Raw genomic sequence first — 22,862 nt, 5'->3', positions numbered from 1 at the left:
TGTCACATCTGAGAGATTACCCTTCTCTGGCTGCATAAGCAAGGAGGCAGTTATTTCGGAAAAGATGATCCCTTGTCTATAAGGCATTTGAGATACTACATGAGGAATATCAGAGAAGTATTGAAATATCTTTGGAAGGAAAGTTAATTAGATACCGAGGATAAAAACTTTAGTGTATTTCAGCTGACTTTGTTAAAACCAGACTTTCATCCGTGCTGGTGGTAGCAATGCTTTTAAAAGAGAAGCAGAAGGCTATTCCCTCCCAAAGAGTTATGTACAAACCAAAGTAATCAAGTGCCTAAGGGTAAAGGAAAAAACCTGTGTTTTTCAGCGAAAGTGATAATCTTCTTCTGTTAAATGACTTACAGGGAGGTAGATTTATGTTAAAATTCCTCGAAGACTTGTGACACTATTGAAGTTAAAGACTCTTTGTTTTCAGTTGTAGGAAATGACTTAACAGTTTTCTGTCATAGCAGAAGAAATACACACAATGACAATAAATATTTATTTCAACATATGTAACAAGAATGTCACGAATATTTTTGTTAAATGAGATCCAGTTGGTTATTTTACCACCTTGCCATTTTAAGCCTTCTGCTCCTCAGGATGGATTCCATGTGAACATGAGTAATCCTGCTGTTTTTCAGACTCGTATTTCTTAAAAAAACCCGAACATGCTCAATGTTGACAGGAGGGGGTAGAACCTTTTGCCCCTCTTCGAGTTTTCACAGCTGAGACAAGTAGAAGACAACACTAAAATATTTCTGAACCTCTCTTTCAGAAAAGGTGGCTGAAACAGAGATAAGAAATTAATCTTTGGAGGAAAAAATGTACTTCCATAAAATTCTTCAAACGGAGTGATAATTACAGGAATAGCTTCTTTTTGGCTGGTATTCTGTACCAGTTTCACTGAGCTTGTTATAGGGTTTCCAGCCAACCCTACCAAATGATTGGAAAAGTCATTTTGGCACCTTTTTATAGCTTATGCAAGGGCAAGACAATCTATCTTGCCCAATTATTTGCAAAGAAGTATAACTACCTTTTCTCATAAACTTAAAATGATGCAAATCATAGACAGTCTTAAAACAAGCTTCTTTTGAACACTTCATAATGTCTACATATTGGCATAATTTCCAGTAAGTTGTGCAGAGAATAAGCATTCAAATATCTTGTTTGTGAAAGCAAATGCTTTTAAGAACAAACTGAAATAAAATGGCAATTTAGTTAAGAAATTCTAAATTTCTTGGAACTCATAAGAGCTGATTTTCACAGAGGCACTACAATGACGTTCATGCATCATGCACTTCACAAACACAAGATTTTTGTGGTTTTTACAAGTCTTTATTAGGCATGCCTGCAATTTCTCTAGACTAAAGAAAACAATATAAAATCAAGGAAACAGGCATTATATGTAAAAAAAAGAGTGACTGACAAAAATAGAAAGTAAAAAAATCCAAAACAAACCAACAATCCAGAGAGACAGACGTAACCACAACAGAAGAAGTAATTATTACTTTGTGAACTTAAAAATGAAGAAAATAACATAATTAATCTGTGGGTTGTGGGGGTTTAGGTTTTTTTTTTTTTTTAACGGTGAGATGAAATATTAAATGTAGACTTTGCTCAGCTGGTTGAAAGTTCATTGCAAAAGCTCCTGTTGGAACTGAGAGGGAAGTGAGAAGGATTCTTTGAAGTGCAGAGTATTGAGTTAAACAGACACAGAGGTCTACATGAACACAAGATAAACATTTCTGAAAGAGCAGCAGTTCTAATGCCTTGTAGCTGTTATGAATCCCTACCCCTCTGCGAACTACTACACAGTGGAGCACACTTCTGTTCTAGTGTACTGTGGTGCGGGGTTGCTGCTGGTATGTGCACCTTTCATGCCCAGCACAGGAGGAAATGAAACTCAGAAAGAATCAGGGGGTTATAATGTTCTGGTGGGTACAGACACCACTGAGTGTCCTTAGTGTAAAAGTCACCAGTCACACCTGTTACGAAAGCACAGTAAAGAAAGAAAGAAGTATGGAAGCTGCTGGATATTTGAGGGAGGCAGAGAAAAAAGTGGAGAGTGAGAAGGAACTAAAATCAGTACATTAAAGGAAGCAATTATCTTGCATGTTTGTACGAATGTGAAAAAGAGTCAATAAAACTTTGTGTTGGAAGTTAAGTTTAGAGAAAGGGGGCTTGTTTTATGCAGAAAAGAGGCTTATTGGGAAATGGAAAAGCATGAACCGAAGAGAACTAAGACATAGTGAGAAGAGATAAAAAGGTAAATTTCAAACATAGTCCAAAGTAAAATACAATCATTACATCTGATGACAGTTTCCTCTTCTCCATTTTGTGAATGGGCTACAAGATCTTGGTGTATGTCAGAACAATTAAAATCGTAGAGAAGCTGAGATGGTTTAGAAAGAAAGATTGTGTATATATTTTCCAAAACCAGGAAGGATTGATAGAAAATGGTTCATGAAACAGGGAAGGGTTCACATCACTATGAAATCTATTACTGTAGCATTCCAGTATGTCCTTTGAAGTGCTAAGAAACACAAGTGAGAGTATAATATGAAACTACAAAAGCAAGAGGTTTCACAAACAGGACTACAGGGGAGAATAAGGAAACAAGAAGGATGAACACACTGGCACCATAAAACCTAAGGTGATGATAATGCAAGTCAACAGTAAGAGAATCCAGCACAACAGAAGAGAATTAGGAGAATTAGGAGAACAATCCTTCCTGATTTATGGTTTATGAAAATTAACTGTACTTTACTGCCAAAGACAGTCAGGTGATCAAAGTTCACAAATAGCAAAAAGGTACTGCAGAAATATGCAAAGAGTAGGAGAGACAAGTGAGTAATGTTGATGGATTCTGAATGGAAGAGGACCATCATCTAGAGGGAAAAGAACAATTTTACAAATAGGTAGATAGCATTAAAAAAGTGAGATGAACATGGGTAAGGAATTCTTTAAGATACGACTGGCTGTGCTTTAAGATGGGTGCAAGTGAAAGAGAAAAAAGAAGACAGGGATACCAGGAAAAAAAAAAAAAGATGCAGAAGAAAAAAATCAGCATGTAAACAACTCATCTTCCATTTTCTCAGTTTACTCTTGAAATAAATGATAAGTATAAAATACCTCTTTAAAAGGAAATGTACAAGCAACTTAGAAATGCGTGTGTGTTAATCAATGCAGACACAGTATCATTAACTTATGGTGATGACTGCTGTTAAAAAATACGTTAAACAAAGGAGATTAAACAAAAGGTGTGGAGTACTTGGAAAGCGAGAGGTGTGGAAATATGTTATTAAACAGTATAATTGAAAAGTTAGGAGAAAAAGAAAAAGAAAAAGAAAAAGACAGTCTTGTAGTGTACTGAGTGAGTAAAGTTGTGGGACATCCAAGGGCAAAGGGTATGGATATGGTCTTCGGTATTGCTTGGTTTGTTAGAAGGCCATGAAAGTTGAACAAATACATTAAGTAAGAACTAATGTTACTGATGCTTACTGTAATCCCACGATGAAACAAAGGATGACTCAAATCAGGAAGAGCAGCAGTGCTTTATGATTTTGAGAAATATGTAAAATTGATGAGAATTAAACACCTGAATTTTAAAATCTGGTGGAAAACAATAGAAAGGAAACTTTGAATCATACTAACTATTAAGAGAATAACATCAGTGACGATGTTCATCTTCACACTTATTTCAACAAGCATTTTTCTTTTCTAGTCTAACTTCAAGCTTTTCAAAATTCTTCATCTCATGCTTTGAATCAAACCTCTTTAATGAAAAACAGTTTGCAAGTACATTCTGTTTTGAATGCTAGTTCTGAAATCTTGATGGAAAAGATCACAATATATGTTATCAGTTATTTCAGCATGAATTTTGCCTTGTGAAAATAAATGTCATGTCTTCAACATTTGATCAGACCAGACAGTTAATGTATGTTGTCTATTTTGAATGTAACCAAGTTGGTCTTCCAAGGTGAAGAGCATTACCGAATGGATTAACATATGAAAGTAGAGATTAAAGTGCATGTTGTACGGATTCTATTGGCTTGATTTTTTATTTTACAGACTGAAAGAGTAGACCAATCAAAATCAAATGTCATTGTTTGCTTTTTCCATTCTTGGAATTAAAAACGTATCTTCTAATATGTGCATAGCTGTGTTACATTCTGCTAGCCATTGTTGAAAAATATCCAATTTATATCATCTTGCAGCATATGAATAATTCTCTTTTGTTACAGTTTGGATATGGACTAAAAGGAGTAAGTGAAACTTTTATATGTCATGGAATTTTATATTTCATATATATACGTATGTATAGGAACAATTATTGGATCCAATATGAAGCATTACATTCCCTAATAAGCAGTGTAAGCAGTGCATCACCTCTCAATGCACTTTCTAACTGTTTTGATTGTTCTTTTTTTTAAAAAACTATAGTTTTATTTTGGTCACAGAAGACATATTATTTGAAGGGTTTTTTTTACAGTTTGCATTGAACTAACAGAATATTACATATGTAATTATGGAGCTGTATTAGGACGTTGTGCCAAAGTTCACACTGTGCTTTCCACACTTAGTCTGGAGAGATACATAGAAATTAACAGTGCATGCTATTTAATTTTTGAGTCTCTAACTCTGTCTCTGTAAGGTTTTTTTCTAATTCAATTGAAGTAGGCCTCAGCAAGAGATTTCTAAGAAAAACTAGATTGATAAATATATGCACACTTTAGCTATTTTAAGTGTCTTATTCCAGTGACTATATTTGGCAAGAGGTGCTGGATTTCTAGGATGAAGATCTTATGATGAGTAAATAGTTTAGTTTTGTGAAGTGACTTGCCCACAAACCATATTCCAAAAGATTGTTAAAGTTCTAAATAAAACAGCTGAGTTTAGATAATAAATAGTAACACATAAAGGAGATTTAAAATAGCTTGAGTATACGAGGGAGATGCAGAAAGATATAAATAAAACAGACTCCTACCAGTGAAGGTTGATAACATATGAAAGTACTTAGGCACTGAGAAGAAAATGAATTCTCTAAGCTAATTTTCAGTAGAAGGTAAAATTTGCTATACGTGTCAGATGAGGCAAACAAATCCCTAGTCACTTTTTAAGAGGATATTCCATTGCCTTTGTCCCATATATCTATGATATACTGATATTTGTAGTAAAAGAGTAATCAGACTTCAAAAGAGTAATCAGACTTCATCTTTTCTCATCAGTGGAAATAAATATGAAAAAGCCAAGATAAAAATATTGGATGTGTCCCTCTTCTGTTGTCAAGAAAAGTACTTTACAGTGCAGCAACATAAAGTGTAAAATGTTAAGAGATTTCTGCTCAGTACTTCAGAGAAAGAGGTCTTTGCACATTTAAATGCTCAACACGAAGACAAGCTTGTGAATGTGCCGTAAAGAAAATGATTTAATGAACTCAAATACATACATGTGTGTATAATTAAAGACACAGCATCTGGATTGTTTGTTTGCAGTTTGTTATGAAATGTACAGTTTGTTATGAAACGTACAGTTTGTTATGAGACGTACATCATGTTTCTCTGAAAAAGCATGCTGAGCAGCTGAGCACTTTATGCTTTCTCTCACATGAATTCCCCCCACTAGCAGAGAGGGGTTGCTCTGAACACGCTTGTGGAAGAGAATCTTTCGAGGCGCCAAAGGGAAAGCGTGAAAACTGATCTACTATCTAAGGGATAAGAGAGCAGAAAGCCTGGAGAGGGGATTAGTGAAGATGTACACTCAGATTGCAAAGCCGGTGGAAAGAAAAAATATCCTAAGGACCTGGAGGAGTTAGGAACTGCTGTAACTAAGCATTAGAATTGAGAGCAAGAGTATGAAAAAGGACCTACCCTGCCAGGACACAGTGACTTGAGGGAGATGTTTTTATAATTATTCTTGTTTTCTATTTATCGATTTTTTATATAAAAATAATATTGCTTACAGTCCAAGAAAATTTGGCTTTTGAATATAGGGGCCATTCCTGACATTCGGAGATATTCATGTTAGAAAGAATCTATTGGTAGATCTACCTTTCAGCTTTGACCCGCTTTACTGATTTTGTCTGGGATAGAGTTAATTTTAGTCATAATAGATACTATGGTGATACATTTTGGATTTGAGACCAAAACAGTATTGATAACATAAGGATGTTTTAGTTATAGCTGAGCAGTGCTTACACACCATCTGCTTCTCTGCTTTTCCACCACTCCACCAGCGAGTAGGCTGGGAGTGCACAAGAAGCTGGGAAGGCACACAGCTGGGACAACTGATCCCAACTGCCCAAAGGGGTATTCATCATGTTTAGTGATAAAAGCTGGGGGAAAGAAGGAAGAAGAGGGCACATTCAGGGTTATGATGTTTGTCTTCCCATGTAACCCTTAGGAATAACAAAGCCTGACTTTCCTGGAAATGGCTAAACACCTGCCTACCAAAGTAGCCAATGAATTCCTTATTCTGCTTTACTTATATGTGCAGCTTTTGCTCTACCTATTAAACTGTCTTTATCTCAACCCACATATTTTCTCACAACTTTTCTGATTCTCTCCCCCATCCCACTGGGGAGAGTGATTGAGCGGCTGTGTGAGGCTGAGCTGGCTAATGGGGTCATTAATGACTCACTTAAGGTCAGTCAAAACACGTAAGCTGTTCATCTTAATATTTTATTTAGATACAGAAAGCCTTACTAAGTTCTTTCTGCTCACAAATACACAACACAGTTATTTACATGAGACAACATAATGATGCAACAGATGGCTATTTCACATTAAGTCTTTAGGTACACAGCTTTCATAAATCAGAATTATTGATTGGAAAAATCTCATTCATAATAGTAGCCTTTCAGGTTCTTTCAGTTCTCAAACTCAGGGGAGGAGCAGTAGAAGGTTAATAGATCTAATCTGTATCAGACCTTCACCAAAGAAAGACTCATTTACTTTGCTCTGGCTGCTTCTCTTCCTTTTCTAAAAAAAAGAGAATTGATGTAAATACTTTGCCTCATAGGTAAATTTAGTCATAGATGTTGCTTATATATATTTATTTGCAAAGATGCTACCATATGTCTTTACATAAACAGTATGGAAAAGACATTTGTTAGGTGGGTGGGTTGTTTTGCATTAAGTGGCCAGCATTTGTATTAAAACATGGGCTTTACCTTTCTAAATACAGTACTTATGAAGAAGAATTTTGATAATTTTTTAGAAATCATGAATCCAACGATGTATTTTATTGAAGACTGATATAAAAAGAGATTGCTAACTTTTATTTCTTTCTTGTTTGTTGGTTTTTTTTCAGGATTTATTTATACCTGTGGCGGAACCTTAAAAGGACTTAATGGCACTATAGAAAGCCCTGGCTTCCCATATGGATATCCAAATGGTGCAAACTGTACATGGGTTATAATAGCAGAAGAAAGAAACAGAATACAGATTGTCTTTCAGTCTTTTGCTCTAGAAGAAGAATATGATTATTTGTCATTATATGATGGGCATCCTCATCCTGCAAACTTTAGGACAAGGTAAAGAATAAACATTATTAAAGTGTAACTTGTATCCATATCTTAAAAATACCTGAGTAGTATTTTAAAATTATATATTCTTTCTTATTTAGACTTTAAAGTGTCCTTTCCTTAATTAATCATAAATGTCTTTAAAAAAAATTTATGTGCTTTAATTCTAGTCTAAGTGCTAAAATTAATCTAGCCCTCATATAAGATTTGTCTCAACAAAATGTATTTAATTAAGAAGTGCACGAGCATAGATAAATGAATGTAAATTGAATATGAGATTGTGGAGGTCTCAGTTTGCATGATCTGGTAACGGTGGAACTTTTGTAATCTTTGCAATAGGAGGCTTTCAAAAGAGTTCAGAAAAAGATAATACATTCAAGACACAGAGAATAAGTAACTTTTTGCAATTGTGTATGAGGATCTTCTGACACAGAATGATAACAAAAGTAAAAAAACAGTTTGAAAAATCGACAGTGTGATGGGTCAAAGAACATTTTTTACCAGTGTCTCCCTCAGAGTTCTGGAAGGTTGCAACTGGAGGGATACATAATAATTCTGCAATAGCAACAGACATATTATCCATACATTTACTAGTTATCTTTATCATCAGCTTTCTCAACTTCTGTAAGTCGAGTTGTCATCTACCTAGACTTCTGTAAGGCCTTTGACATGGTTCCACACAACATTCTTGTTGCTAAACAGGAGAGATATGGATTTGATGGGTGGACTATTTGATGGATAAGGAATTGGCTGGATGATCACATTCAAAGAGTTGCAACCAATAGCTTAATGTCCGAATGGAGATCAGTAACAAGTGTTGTCTGTAAGGTTCTGTATTGGGACCAACACTACTCAGTATCTTTGTTAGACATGGAGGAATGGGATTTGGTGCACCCTGAGCGAGTTCACAGGTGACACCAAGCTGTGTGGTACAGCTGATTCGCCTGAGAAAAGGGATGTCATCCGGAAGGAGACTGATAGGCTTGAGAGGTGGGCCTGTTAGAACATGAAGTTCAATGAGGTCAATTGCAAGGACTTGCACTTCCGTCAGGGCAATCCCCAGTATCAGTACAGACTGGGGGATGAATGGATTAGGAGCAATCTTGTGGATGAGGACTTGGGGATATTGGTAGATGAAAACTTGGACATGAACCATCAATGTGCTCTTACAGTTCAGAAAGCCAATCATATCCTCGGCTGCATCAAAAGAAGTGTGTCCAGCAGGTCGAGGGAAATGATTCTGCCCCTCTACTCTGTTCTTGTGAGACCCCACCTGGAGTACTGCATTCAGCTCAAGAGTGCTCAGCACAGGAAAGACATGGAGCTGTTGGAGCAAATCCAGAGGAGGGCCACAAAAATGATCAGAGGGATGGAATACCTCTTCTATGAGGAAAGGCTAAAAGAACTGGAACTGTTCAGTCTAGAGAAGGCTCTGGGGAGACCTTACTGTAGCCCCTAGTTAAAGGGGGCTTATAAGCAAGTAAATTTAGACTGGATATAAGGAAGAAATTCTGTATGATGAGGGTGGTAAGACAGTGGAACAGGTTTCCCAGAGAGTTGGTAGATGCCCCATCCCTGGATGTATTCAAGGTCAGGTGGGATGGGGCTTTGAATAATCTGATCTAGTTCAAGATGTCCTTGACCACATCAGGGGGGTTGGAACTAGATGATCTTTAAAGGTTTCTTCCAATCCAAATCATTCTATGATTCTATGAAGAATGTAATGTGTGTTCCTAACCAGGGAATGTCCAGTTTCATTTTACTTTGCATAGTGCTGCTCCAATAAAGGAATGTGTTTTCAAAACATTAAATAGCAAGTATTGATTCACTGTTAACAATTTTTTTTTTACCAACTACATAACAGTCCAGCATCTGTCCACTACAAAGAAAATGTAACATGGTACTAGAAGGAAATTAGAACAGTAAAATTCTTCATCTCAAATCTGTGCAGGGTATGAATTCTGCTTGTCAAATGGGTAATGTGGTGGGTTGATTAAGCCTCCATATAGGTCTTGAAATAGACTACTTTTGCAAGACTTATAAGAGCTTGCCATCATGTGGATGCAGTAAAGAAATAGTATATATTTGTGTCAGTGGAGAATTGGGTTTTAAATTAAGAAAGTGTGATAGTAAAAGCATACAAGCTTTACTAAATCTTTCATGGTGATGTTTATTTTCTGAGATTGCTGTAGCAAATAGTAAGATGATGTTTCCTAGAGTTTTCTTTTTACAAAAGTTTTTTACTTAAACAAGTAAAGTTTTACTGATGTATAGTTGCTTGTGGAAACGAGTGGCGTCCCTCAGGGGTCTGTGTTGGGCCCGGCCCTCTTCAACATCTTTGTCAGTGACGTGGACAGTGGCATGGAGTGCACCCTCAGCAAGTTCGCCGATGACACCAAGCTGTGTGGTGCCGTCGACACGCTGGAAGGGAGGGATGCCATCCAGAGGGATCTCGACAGGCTGGAGAGGTGGGCCCGTACCAACCTCATGAAGTTTAACCAGGCCAAATGCAAGGTCCTACATCTGGGTCGTGGCAATCCCAGGCATAAATACAGACTGGGTGGTGATTGGATCGAGAGCAGCCCTGAGGAGAAGGACTTGGGAGTACTGGTGGATGAGAAGCTCAATATGAGCCGGCAATGTGCTCTTGCGGCCCAGAAGGCCAACCGCGTCCTGGGCTGCATCAAGAGGAGCGTGGCCAGCAGGTCGAGGGAGGTGATTCTCCCCCTCTACTCTGCCCTCGTGAGACCTCACTTGGAGTACTGCGTCCAGTTCTGGAGTCCCCAACATAAGAAGGACATGGACCAGTTGGAGAGGGTCCAGAGGAGGGCCACGAAGATGATAAGAGGGCTGGAGCACCTTTCCTATGAGGACAGGCTGAAAGAGTTGGGGCTGTTCAGCCTGGAGAAGAGGAGGCTCCGGGGTGACCTTATAGCGGTCTTCCAGTACCTCAAGGGGGCCTACAGGAAAGATGGGGAGAGGCTGTTCAGGAGGGCCAGTTATGATAGGACAAGGGGTAATGGTTTTAAAATAGAGGGAGGTAGGTTCAGGTTGGATATTAGGAAAAAATTTTTTACTATGAGAGTGGTAGAACACTGGAACAGGTTGCCCAGAGAGGTGGTGGATGCTCCATCCCTGGAGACGTTCAAGGCCAGGTTGGACAAGGCCCTGAGCAACCTGATCTAGTTGGAGATATCCCTGTTCCTTGCAGGGGGGTTGGACTAGATGACCTTTGAAGGTCCCTTCCAGCCCTAACCATTCTATGATTCTATGATTCTAACTTTCTTTCTAGCATGACAGTATATTTTATCATTTTTAAGTAACATTCATGAAAGTGTAATTGGATTACACTAGTCACCCTCCCATTAATTTTGTAACAGACAAAAATATTTTCAGGCCACTATACAGATATATTAGTAAAATACATAACTGCACAGTTAAAAAAAAATTCTCAGACAAGGCCACTTTATTTCTTTTTCTATTTCAATATTTTGATTGGAAGAAGTTTCTATATGACAGAAAAAGATTTTGCAGTTGGGCTATTTATGAAGCTCATGACCTCTGGCTCCATCCTCATCCAGTTTTATACTTCTTTGTTTAATTGTTCTCCTCTGAATGGAATCTTGTTGAAATTTGCAGTCATTGACTGTCTTCAGTGGATGCTTAACAGCTTAACATCTAGATTAGATGGCACCTATATGGCAGCTAAACAATACCAAATGGAAGAGAAGTATGTCAGATATGGCCAATATGGAAAGTGTACAGTCAATATTACACTTTTGTCTTCGTGTTACTGTATATGCTAGATTTAGCATATTTCATATGCTAGATCTTTGCCTCAAACTATAAATAGAGAAAATATAGAATAGTTTAAAGCCATGAACTAAACTAAAAAAAATTTGTATCATTCCATAAATCATATTTGTAATCACCTACCAAAAAATCTATTTGCAGAAAGATAGCGTTACTTACTGTATTTGAACCAAGCTTTCAGTAAAATTTCATACTTGGGAGTCTTTCTGGGTCATGTCATAGACACTGTCTATTTTTAGGGCTTTCTCGTTGTCCTCCCTGTGCATCTTTGTGACTTTTGTGTACCCTTTCTTTCACGCTTATACATCTAGCTCCCTCAAAAAAAAAAAAAAAAAAAATCAGGATTTGGTTTTATATTATTATGCTTAAATTACAACTTTGTATACACCTTATTTTGGAAAGTAGCTAATACTTCTTACTGCTATTCTGAGTGAAAAAGTGTTACATTCCCAGATAGAACTCGTTTTATTTTTTTAAAGTTTCTGCCTTTCACATAATTTTTGTGTGTTACTAGATGAATCATTTCAGCCAAGCTTTTTGAAGATACATATCAAAAACATGTTTTCAATTTTCTGGTTTTCCAGCTTGAGAAACAAGAGTTTTGTCTCCATTAGTGATAAGAAATCTCACTTTTAAATGAAGTTAACGGAAGGTATGATTTGAACTGATAAAACATCACATAAATCAACTGCTTTGCAAAAGCCAATTGGAATCATCTGATAATATGTCTTGCATGCTATGAAAATATTTTTTAGTACAACTTGTAAATAATTTGCTGTAGTAGCTACTGTCATATTTTAGGGAGTGGCACAAGCAGGGCTGCTCCGTGAGGGGCACAAGCCTGGAGCTGAGGGTGACCCCGCTCAGGCTGTGCTCTCACCATCAGGGCACAATCCCACAAAGGCTGAACACAAGGGGCAGAGCTGGGGACTGGTAACAGGGTCCATCGACAACACCTTGCATGGCAAGCAATGAACCAGGTCCAGGGTGCCTCCAGAGAGTCCAGCTGTGAGCAAAACCAAACAGGCCCAGCTGAGCTTCCCGAGAGTAGGGCTGAAAGGCTCATACAGGAGGCAGAGACAGGGACAGAGCTGTAGCAGGGTCTGGATGCCTCAGGGTGGGCTGAAATGGAGTCTCAGGACCCACGGGCAGTGGTGAGTGGGAGTTGCAGCTGAGGCTGGCCAGGGCCAGGAAGGTCTATTTGTTTCCTCAGGATCTTGACACTGTATATTTAATACTTGCTTTTAAAGCATGATTTATATACTGTACAAAACAATGTATGGAACTACCTATACAAATTATTCATTGATACTCTTCATGTCTCTCCTTGAATAGTCATACGGAAACCACAATTAATTTCAAACTGCTCTATTAGTGGCAGTAATATGGTGCATATGTAGGTGGGTGAGAGAACAGCAACCTCAATTCTGACATTTCCTTGCAAGTATTTTGCTTTATAACTTGGAAAATATTTTGTTTTCTTTTTTTTTTTCCCTAAAGAAATTTCTAAGCATAATCTATAATACACTATTAGTAAATATCAAAGAGCATTGTCTTTTTTCTTTTTAACGAGTAAGGTTCTTAGAATTGAAAGCTACTTTTAAGAGATGTCATACTCAATAGTTTTCTGAAATATAGTTTTTTGCTCTAATTAATACCCCAACTTGCAAAGTGATATTAGAAATGGCTTTAAACAACTGAATAATAACTTGTGATTATATACCCAAGCTCTGTTCACAGTTCCAAGGGAATGTATTTACCAAAATTACCAGTACCTAACCAGTTAATTGATTTGACATTTGAATATTCATCACAAAATTAACATTGTGTTTAAATCAATTAAACAATTTCAGATCTATTTTAAACAGAGAACAAAAATGCTTACCTGCTGCTATTGTACTGGGATAAATTGAATAATACAATCCAGTATATTTTTGTCTTGTTGTGTTGACTAAGAGACTCTTTCATACATTTATGTTCAGAAAGCAATTTTGTAGTTGCCAAGATTATATATTTTCTAAAGTTAAAAATAAAATTATTTAGAAAATGACAAGTCTACTGGAATGTTCTGGTAAAAAAATCAGAAAATGTCACTATGTGTGGTCTTCAAAGGACAGACATAGTACAGAAGTTTGGAAAGCTCTACAGTTAGCAAAAAGGTTTAATCATTTTGTGACGGTGACAGCTGTTCATTTGTTTGCATAAGTGAAAAAAAGTATGAATATGTTTATCTAAAAATCATGAGAAGTGGAGGTGTGTCAAACAGGCACAAAATGGAATTTTTGAACACTTAATAAATATATCTTTTGCTTGTGTTTCAGAGTCTACAAGACCAGCATGTATCTGTAGAGATATTTTAAAATGTTGATATGGTCACTGTGTCCAAAGGTTTAATTGGATTAATTAAAAACTTTTCTCTACCTACTCATGGTTAGCATCTTATTAGGAAATTTGAATGGAAAGAAGCTTTAGCATTCTCAGTGTTTAAAAGGTGAGCTAATGTTCATCTTTTCTAATCTCTTGTTTTTAAGCAAGATAAATCATCCTTTCATCTACACTTCCTGCTGAGGCAAACAAGAATCAAATGCACCGGTTACCTGAGCAGTGCTTCTGAGATGTATAGGAGAAATCCTCTGAAATTACAGGAGACATCTACTGCCTTTTCTCTATCAATGAATTGCTTTCTTCTAAAACATATGACTCCCTGAGAAGGCCTGTAATTTTAATATTTATTTCCCCATCATTTGAAAAAGAAAAAAATTTTCAGAAGATTATTAAGTAGATCTTAATTTCAGGATGCTCCTAGTGTTAAACATAATTGGGTATGCTCTTTCAACCCTAATACTTTCTAAGGTTTCAATTTGTTATTTAACAAACAGACTCATACTTTCATAATGGTATTGCAAACTACTCAAAAAAGAAATAACAGAAGAATAAACTCAAAACTAAACTTAAACAAAATTAAAACACTTTTTCTTTTTAATTCCATAGCATATGGAATAACAGATATTACTCCGCTTAGAATGGCTGGTACTGACTATAAAATTAAAATTAATTTATTTAGTCTAACTAATTATGGAAAAATCGTGAGTGGAAATATGTAAAATTACAAAGAATCCTTAATATTAATTCATATTGAATACTGTTAGGGTTGCAGGAAGGTGAATTGGTTGCTTACTTGGCTCTAGGCTGAGGTTATGCTTCCTGAAAAGGGCATGGAAAATTATCAGACATGCCAGGACAAGAAGCCAGACTGGCTGCTCTGACCGTGTCATAGGACTTGAATCTGTTTCAGTGATCTAGAAGACCACAGTAGGAGCAGCATGAGTGTTTTTCCCAGCTGGTAAGAGAACACCCACATGAATGAGGCGAGCACCCTGCTGTCACCTCGTCAGTGCCTGCTCCTGGCCTGATGGCACTGTCAGATACCTGTCTCTCCATCATATATGTGCCAGGTATTACTGACAACAAAAATCAAGCTGTGTTTTAGCTCAAAACCAGTTACAAATTTAAGGTATACTTTCTCTGAATAATTTACACTTTTTTGGTTTTGGAGCATTGAAATCCTAGCATCATCCATCCTTTTTTCTACACCTAAAATTTTACTGAAAAATAATCAAGGCAGGGAACAAATTGAAACAGAACAAAACAAAATAAACAACAAAAAAAACCCACAGTAAAATCAAGGATACTTTAGTAATTTTATGTTCTTATTTAAAAAATTAAGAGTACTAAGTAAAATAGTAACAACTCCCAATTTTAAAAGGGGGAAAAATATATTTCCAGAAAACTAGATTTTTCCTATAAAACTTGCTATTTTGAAAGTGAAAGAATTATATTTTACATCTTACATGTGCTCAATTGTCAAAATTATCTTACAGAAATTTTACGAAGAAGGAAGTCCAGCAAAAGAATGAATGTTGGCAATAGCAGAAACTTCCAGTGCCTTCATTTAATAGCTCTGCCTGATTTTCCATTTCTTATTCTAAGAATGCTGAATATGTGTTCCTCCTTTTAATAGAGAGAAGTCTGGTTCAAACAGGCAGCAGTTAGGCTATGCTGCTAACATTAGTGCAACCTCCAGCTTGTTATATGTCACCTAATGCCACCCTGAAAGCTACAGTAATCTTTTTCTTCTGACTCCTTTCTTCTTCTGGTCCTTAGAACTTTAACCTTAATTCTTTATGAAGGTTTATATCTATGTTACATCCTTTACTATCTCCCAGCCAAACTTATTACTTTACTTTTTTTGAGAGTCTGTTATGCTGTTATTTGTTGGCAAGCACTCCACTCTTTCCTTTATTAACTCTCATCAAAACCACAAGACAAAAAAAGCACCACATTTTTTCCTTGCTTTTGCCTCCTTCTTCCTCCCGTTCTGCTATGTCAGGGCTTTCACTTACAGAGTTGCCTGACTTTAAGACTTCTTTTACTTGCTCTTTCCCTTCCCACTTTCTTTATCTTTAAGTGATCTACAGTACTACAAGATGTAGTACAGGGTGCCCAGAGCTAATGTCAGTGTCTTGTCTGGGCAAAATGCCACAATGGTGTGTTGATTCTCCTTTCTGGATGCAAACTTTGTTGTACACAGCTCCATTTTTTCCACGTGTATCCTTTTGGTTTTCGTAAGCTTTTTCTCATATGAACAATGTCTTGTTTACTTAAAGCATATAAAGACCCTTTCTGAGCATTGTTGTTGTTTGGTTTATATTACTGTCATTTCAAATCCTATTATTAGAGTTCTCCTCCAAGTTAGTTCTGTACCTTTCATCTACTATCACAACAGCTGCTCAAGTTAGCAAACTCAGTACTAATAAAATAAAGACAAAAATGGCAACTCTGTGAGGTTCTAGATTAACTCTGACAGAGACAAAATCTCTTTGATTATTGAGTTATTAAGCCTTTAAGACATGTCAAAGTGAAATATTTGCAGTCATTCAGGTCTTCATACCCAACTAACCCTGACAATTGAAAACGTACAGAGCTTCCTTTTTCACTCTCCTGTTTAAGTCTTTTTGGACATTGACATAGATCAAGAGTTGTTGACAGGGAGGCAATGCACCATTTATTGAATCTCCAAAAGTTTCCATTATCATCACAGGCAACCATGGCTCTGTGAGTTTTTTCTGCTCAGACTGTTTATTATGCCCTAAGTACACGCATGTCTCGGTTTGGAACGACAGGGGTCTGCTAAGGAAGGCAGGAGCCTCCCTTGAAATGGAAAATGTAAACCCCCCTCCCTCCGAATTACTAGAATTTTGAAATTAAGGGGCTCTCAGGAAAAGATATGGGAGTAGGAATAACAGTTCTTTACTAGGAAAATTAAAAAGAAGGGAAAAAAAAAAAACTACGAATGCAATAGTACACAAAAAAAAAATCCACTGACAGAGTCAGAATACGACCTGACACTCCGCTGGTCAGGGCGCTGGCAGCAGCCCGATCCAATGGTGGCTGCAGTCCCTCCGGGAACGGCAGCCGTGGCTCCGCGGAAGCAGCGATCCTGCAGAAGGGCGCGGGCCGCCTCCGAAGGGCCGGCGGTGCTGCAGATGGGCCCGGTCTTCCTCCGGGAACCCGGCGGAGAAGACAAAGCTGCTCCTCTGGGAATCCAGTGGGGGAGAAAAGCTGCTCCTCTGCAGTGCCAATGCCGACCGACCCAGGCCTCCCGGGTCTGGGAGGAAGGCACACAGCGGGCCTCGAGTGGTTCCAATCAGTCACCGAGCCCCGAGAAGTGCCCGTCTCCCCCGGTGACTCCAAGAGAGCCCGACTGACCGACCGACCGACCGACCGACCGACCGCCGCCGCTTTCCCGCGCGCGGGCGCAGTCGCGAGGCGCCCCCTCCCCTCCCGGCTGGAGCATCTCACCGTGGGGCCGATGTTCTGTGAGTCTGGCGGTGGATCCTTGATGGCCCATCAAACAGAGATCGCTTCTGGAGGGAGTGATCCATGAGTCGTGCGGCAAGGCATTGATGGGCCCATTAACAGAAGATAGTCTGGAAGGAGGAGGCGAGGAAAACACCGCCCCACCTGGTCTCAACAGCTCGTGAAGATGATGATAGAATACATACCTTTGGGCACATCTTACTTTGTAACCTAGGACAACGCACTTTTCTTCTCTTGTCACTGTTCATTTTCTGTCCAAACTATCAACCAGAGCAGAAATTGTGAGCTGATTAGGATCAAATGAAGGATTCAGCATTTTGGAAACACCTTCAAACCCCTGATCACTGAGTCATTGATTTTTCTTTCAGTGGATGCACAGTTCTCTAGAGTTCCCCACTATTTGCATGGGAAGAGAAGAAAGGAAGCAATTTCATTAGAGAATGTAGAGACTAGTGAACAAACCCAAACGGGATGACGCTGTCCCCTTACAAAGAAAGCGAAAATAGAAAGGTGTAAGTGCTAGTCAAAGACCAATGAAGCTATAAGGAAACAGAAGGAAAAAGGAACAAAGAACAACGCAGACTGAAGGAAGGAACAATGACAATTAAGAAAAGAAGGCACAATGAACCAGCAATCAAAGTGGCAAACGATGAGGCAGATAAGTGAACTGAATGAATCTGAGCAAGAAAATTTTCACTGCATGAACATAAAAAATAAATACAACGAAGATGAAAACAGAAAATATGTAGAATGTTGAAAATGGACTGAACATGGGTAGAGACACACAACAATAAATACAGCAAAGCTTGCAGATAAGAGAAGACAAAGATAAATGAAAAAAATGTAGCAGACTGTAATGGTAAATAGATATTCAGCTCTTAAAGATAGGTTCTGAGCAGGCAAGACATTTAAATAGATATTTCTTTTTTTCAATCGGAAAAGCTTGCTTTATGTGGAAATACATTGAAGCAATAAAATACTTGGCATTGTGATTATAAATACAAAGCTGAAAGAACAGTAGCTCACATCAGTTCTGCTGTATTCTTGGCAATATTTTTATATGATGTTAAATTTCTAAATACTCATTGAGCTAGAAAATTAAAACTGATAAAAGAAAGTTCTTGCCCAGACAAGGTGCAACCCATCTCTTGAAGACATTATTGCAAAGAAGTTAAGATTTTAGCAGGTTGGGAAAAAATGGTTAGACATTCATTTAGCTGGCGAGGAAGTCCAAAGTTAAATGATAAAGATTTAAAACCAAAATCAAATGAAAACTAATCAACCAAATAAAAATTTTTGGTAATTATTTAAAGGTGGAGGTAACTTTCTTCTAACTGACCTAAGGAACAGACTTTCCCATTATCAGCCTTCCATGAGATATCTTTCCCTGAAGTAATTGGGATGGCCAGTTTGGCTACTTTGAATTAGCTGATGGATGTTGGACTAGTTTGTTTATTTGACTTCTCATGTAATGTAAGAGAAATCTCTTTTACAGCCTCTGAGAATTATTATCTTCTTTGGAAAAGCTGGTAACTAGCATTATAAAGCTGAAGAGTGCATAAACCAATTTTATAGGGAGATGAGTGTGGTCATTTTGAGAATAAGCTCTGCTAAATATTAGTTATTCATTTTTCTTTGTGTTGCTATATTGTTTTATGAGATTTGAAATACTTTAGGAAGCAAAGTTGAATTTTGTTACAGAGACCACTTGTATATTACACACACATATGACATTATATCACAGCATGCCAGCACAGACTGCCTGTGGCCATTAGTCTTCCACCTATGTTTCAGCTATAAAAGGGAGAAGAATGATAGTTCACAATAATAATCTTGTCCCAGAAAGTTATAGTCTATGGGAAAGACTCATTGTGTTGCAGGTATGTCTAACTGTTAAATTTGCTTGCATGGCAAAAGAAGTCTTAAACCAGGTGCTAAATTCACCTTGTATTGTTGCAGTTGACAGTATCAATATATATAGTTCCTAAAATTGGTAATTGGATTAGAATGTAACTAGAACAATCACATGCTATTACTAAACTTAAATCTGAATGTTATGATTATTTCTATTGTTTTTGAAGAAAGGTATGATCATTCTATTTTAAACATATAAATGTTTGTGCAAATATGTATGTATGCACATGTGTGTGTGTATGTGTATGTGTGTGTATTTATACATATACTTATGAGAAGTAATTAATTTTTAGGCATAATGCTTGAACTGGAGAGCTTTCCTCTGTATTTTCTATTCTATTCTGTAATCTTTATCTTAAATTGTGAATGTGGTATCTTATTATTGAAAAATGGCTCTTATAGGTTACATTACATTGCACAGTTTGAAGCGAATATTTTATCATCCAAATTCTTCATGTAAATATAAAATATGTTATATTTTATTCTATTTAAGTACCAGTTTATGTCAACAGTATACTAGAAATTCCCAAATCTGCTGACAGAGAAGAGCATCTTTTCCTACCAAAAAACTGCATGAACCCAACAAAAAAATCCCAAACCTCAGAGATTTTTTCTAAGTGTTAGTAGCATCAAAAAAAATTATCTCCAAATCTGCTGTCAGTTCTTCTGTAGTAGTGCAACTCTTTAAGACCTAACTGTAGCAACATAGTTATGCAAAAATGTCTTTTTCCTTAGGATTTAAAAATTCAGGCATGAATTGATACAATTTTCTTATATGGTCTTGATCAATTACACGACTCCACTGTGCTTCCATGTTTGCATTGTAAAACACATATACCACACGTCTTCTTTTCAAGGTGTATAGGAAACTTAGCTTGATAACATCTATACAAAGGACTGAAGTAATTTTGGTAGTTAAATACTGCTTCTTTATAATATGAAATGAACTCTGCATAGAGAGAAATTCATATTTCGTCCAGTTTTAAACAACAGTAGAAATTCCTCTAAGATAAAATAGATTTGCTTTTCTTGCTCATAGTTTAATGTCACTTTCTGTAGAATCATAGAATGATAGAATGGTTTCTGTTGGAAGAGACCTCAAAGATCATCTAGTTCCAACCCCCCTGCCGTGGGCAGGGACACCTTCCACTACACCAGGTTGCTCAAAGCCTCATCCCACCTGACTTTGAACACTTCTAGGGATGGGGCACCCATAACTTCTCCAGGCAACCTATTCCAGTGCCTCACCACCCTCAAGGTAAAGAATTTCTTCCTTATATCTAATCTAAATCTACCCTCTTTCAGTTTAAATCCATTGCCCCTTGTCCGATCACTACACGACCTTGTAAAAAGTCCCTCTCCAACTTTCCTGTAGGTCCCCTTCAGGTACTGGAAGGCTGCGATAAGATCACCCCGGAGCCTTCTCTTCTCCAGGCTGAACAGCCCCAACTCTCTCAGTCTGTACATCTTTTATACTCAAACTGTATAGGTAGACTAAGTTTTAACCAAGACTTGCAAGCAGAGAATCCTCATCTCCTTCAGGTCTTTTCTAATACTATGCAAAACGAATTTTTCCTTTGACAAATGCTGTTCATTTTTATCTATGGCTTGCCAGAAACTGATGAAGACATCTATTGCTAAAGCATGCAGATGGACCTTTCTCTAACGCTCTTTTACAAGGTGATTAAAGTTGTTGATGAGAACACCTCTCCAGAATAACAAGCATTTATGTACAAAGAATGGAGCTCATATTTTGGGGTGGAATATTGAGCGTTGGAATAACTGAAATGAAAAGGGCCCAGCATGATGATCTAACTAATAAACATTAAGTACAAAAATAAGGAATGTTGTGAAGATACAACATATATATAAACATCTTTGATATATGTCTTTTATTGTACCAATTTCTAAAAAGAAGATGTGGAACATTAGTAAGCAACAAGTAAGATATGACAGGAATGAGAAGAGATAAGTGCTATAGAGGATGTAGCAGACCCATGCAAACTCCCAAATGGGACTCTACATACACAAAAGTGGTGAAGTCCTGAGTGAAGACAGCTGTACTTCTAGGCTACTTCTGTACTGCAACTGTTCATATACTGTAGTAGTTCAGTTGTCATTTAGAAAGCAGCCGTTGATAAATTGCAAAAATATTTGTACAGTTTGAAGGCAACAGTAAAGTACATACTTTTCAAATCGTAACCACTGACATAAGTTTTCTCCAATGGCAAAATCTGGAATTAAGTCAAAGTATATAGGTTTTTTTTAAATTTGAAACTAGGTCATTTCTTAGGTTATTGCCTTCATAGGAAGTATGCAGCATGGTACTTGATAATCCAACTCTATAAATATGACCTGGATGAAAAAGTCACAGTGACATGCTAATCAAGGTAATTATCTCTCATAGCCATTTGATTATTAATAATTCCAAAAATATTCTTTGCCTAGTCTCAGTGCTATTGTAAACATGTTATAGCAGACCATGTGAAAATGAATCATGGCTGTAATAGTTTTGATTAATTATTTTTATTTCCTCTGTGATTTCAAGTGATTATAGGAAGAGAAAATAAATTTAAATATAGAATTGAAAAAAAAAATCACAAAATCCTCCATATCAAGCAAAAAAGCAGAAAAATCAAGTAAACTTTTTATTGGCCAACATACAGAACTAAGAGGAGTGAAAAATCACATTATTCACTATTTAAACAAGTTAAAGTAAGTTTTTTTCCAAATAAAATATTATAAAAGAGTATAAAAAGTACTGTTTCCACTTATAAATACTATGTACATGTCTCATTCTCAGAGTGTGTGTTATAAATTCTGTAATTATGATTACAGATAGGGGAAAAACTTAGAATGGAGATCTCTCTCTCTTTTTAAAGTTAAAATGGAAAGCAATGGATTGACTTGTCTTTCTCGAGAAGAATAAGCTCTGAATATATTTGTGCCTTCCTCTTTTCACAATATTTCTTTAACTGTCAAACTGTTACCTATGATTTATCTCATATTCCATTCTAATCCATTCCATTCCACACCAATTAGTAAAATTGTTTTATCTGTCTCTGTCCTACCTTTCTAAGCCCACTCTAATTAATTATCCTCTCATAATTTTTCTATTTTGGCTTTATCACTTCCTATTTGTAGTTTCTATCTATGAAATTACCATTTTTGAAGATCACTTTTTTTAAAAGATCTCACAGTGGCCTTAACTAAAACTACAAAACCCCCTCAACTAAAAATCCAGACAAGTTCCTATTTGTATTAGACCTTTGGCATCTGTAATAAGCAAGATTCTTATAGACTTTTAGCTTTGAGTATATTGAACCTTGGAATTAAATTTGACATGATTGTTCAGTTTATGTAGAGGATTTAAAAACTTCTTCTCTATCCCTGTTTTGGGTGAAGTAGGTTTAATCTTTCTGTGACTAAGATTTTCTCAATATTTGTCTAGGGAAATTAAATATGGGTTTTGGTTTGTTTTTTTTTTTTTCTCAGAGTATTACTGAATATTTTTTTCTTGTAGTTTAGAACCACACTAGGTTATTGATCAACTTACTGTAATACTGTTACTGATACTTAAAATTTTTGGTAATTAACGTTTGATCAATAGTTTTAATTACAAACTAGTTAGTAGTTGATTTTAATAATATAGAATTATAAGAAATCTTCTAATGAAAAGTGTGCTCGTATAGTAAACACATGCTGCTATGAAACTGCTGCTATG

At 36.8% G+C, this 22,862-nt stretch overlaps 1 protein-coding gene across 4 annotated transcripts in view; it reads left to right on the top strand.

The window, feature by feature from the left end:
- The window catches only part of CSMD3 (CUB and Sushi multiple domains 3), a 737,988-nt gene that overhangs the window by 80,427 nt on the left and 634,699 nt on the right, over window positions 1-22,862 (top strand). For all 4 annotated transcript variants that reach the window (XM_086609528.1, XM_086609527.1, XM_086609526.1 and 1 more), the window contains exon 2: window positions 7,318-7,540. In XM_086609528.1, the coding sequence (XP_086465654.1) occupies window positions 7,318-7,540 (223 nt within the window). The remainder of the gene's footprint in view (window positions 1-7,317; window positions 7,541-22,862) is intronic.

The sequence above is a fragment of the Tauraco erythrolophus genome, chromosome 3 (assembly GCF_009769465.1).
Source record: "Tauraco erythrolophus isolate bTauEry1 chromosome 3, bTauEry1.pri, whole genome shotgun sequence".
Classification (NCBI taxonomy): Eukaryota; Metazoa; Chordata; class Aves; order Musophagiformes; family Musophagidae; genus Tauraco; species Tauraco erythrolophus.
This window is presented reverse-complemented; position numbering and strand designations above follow the sequence as displayed.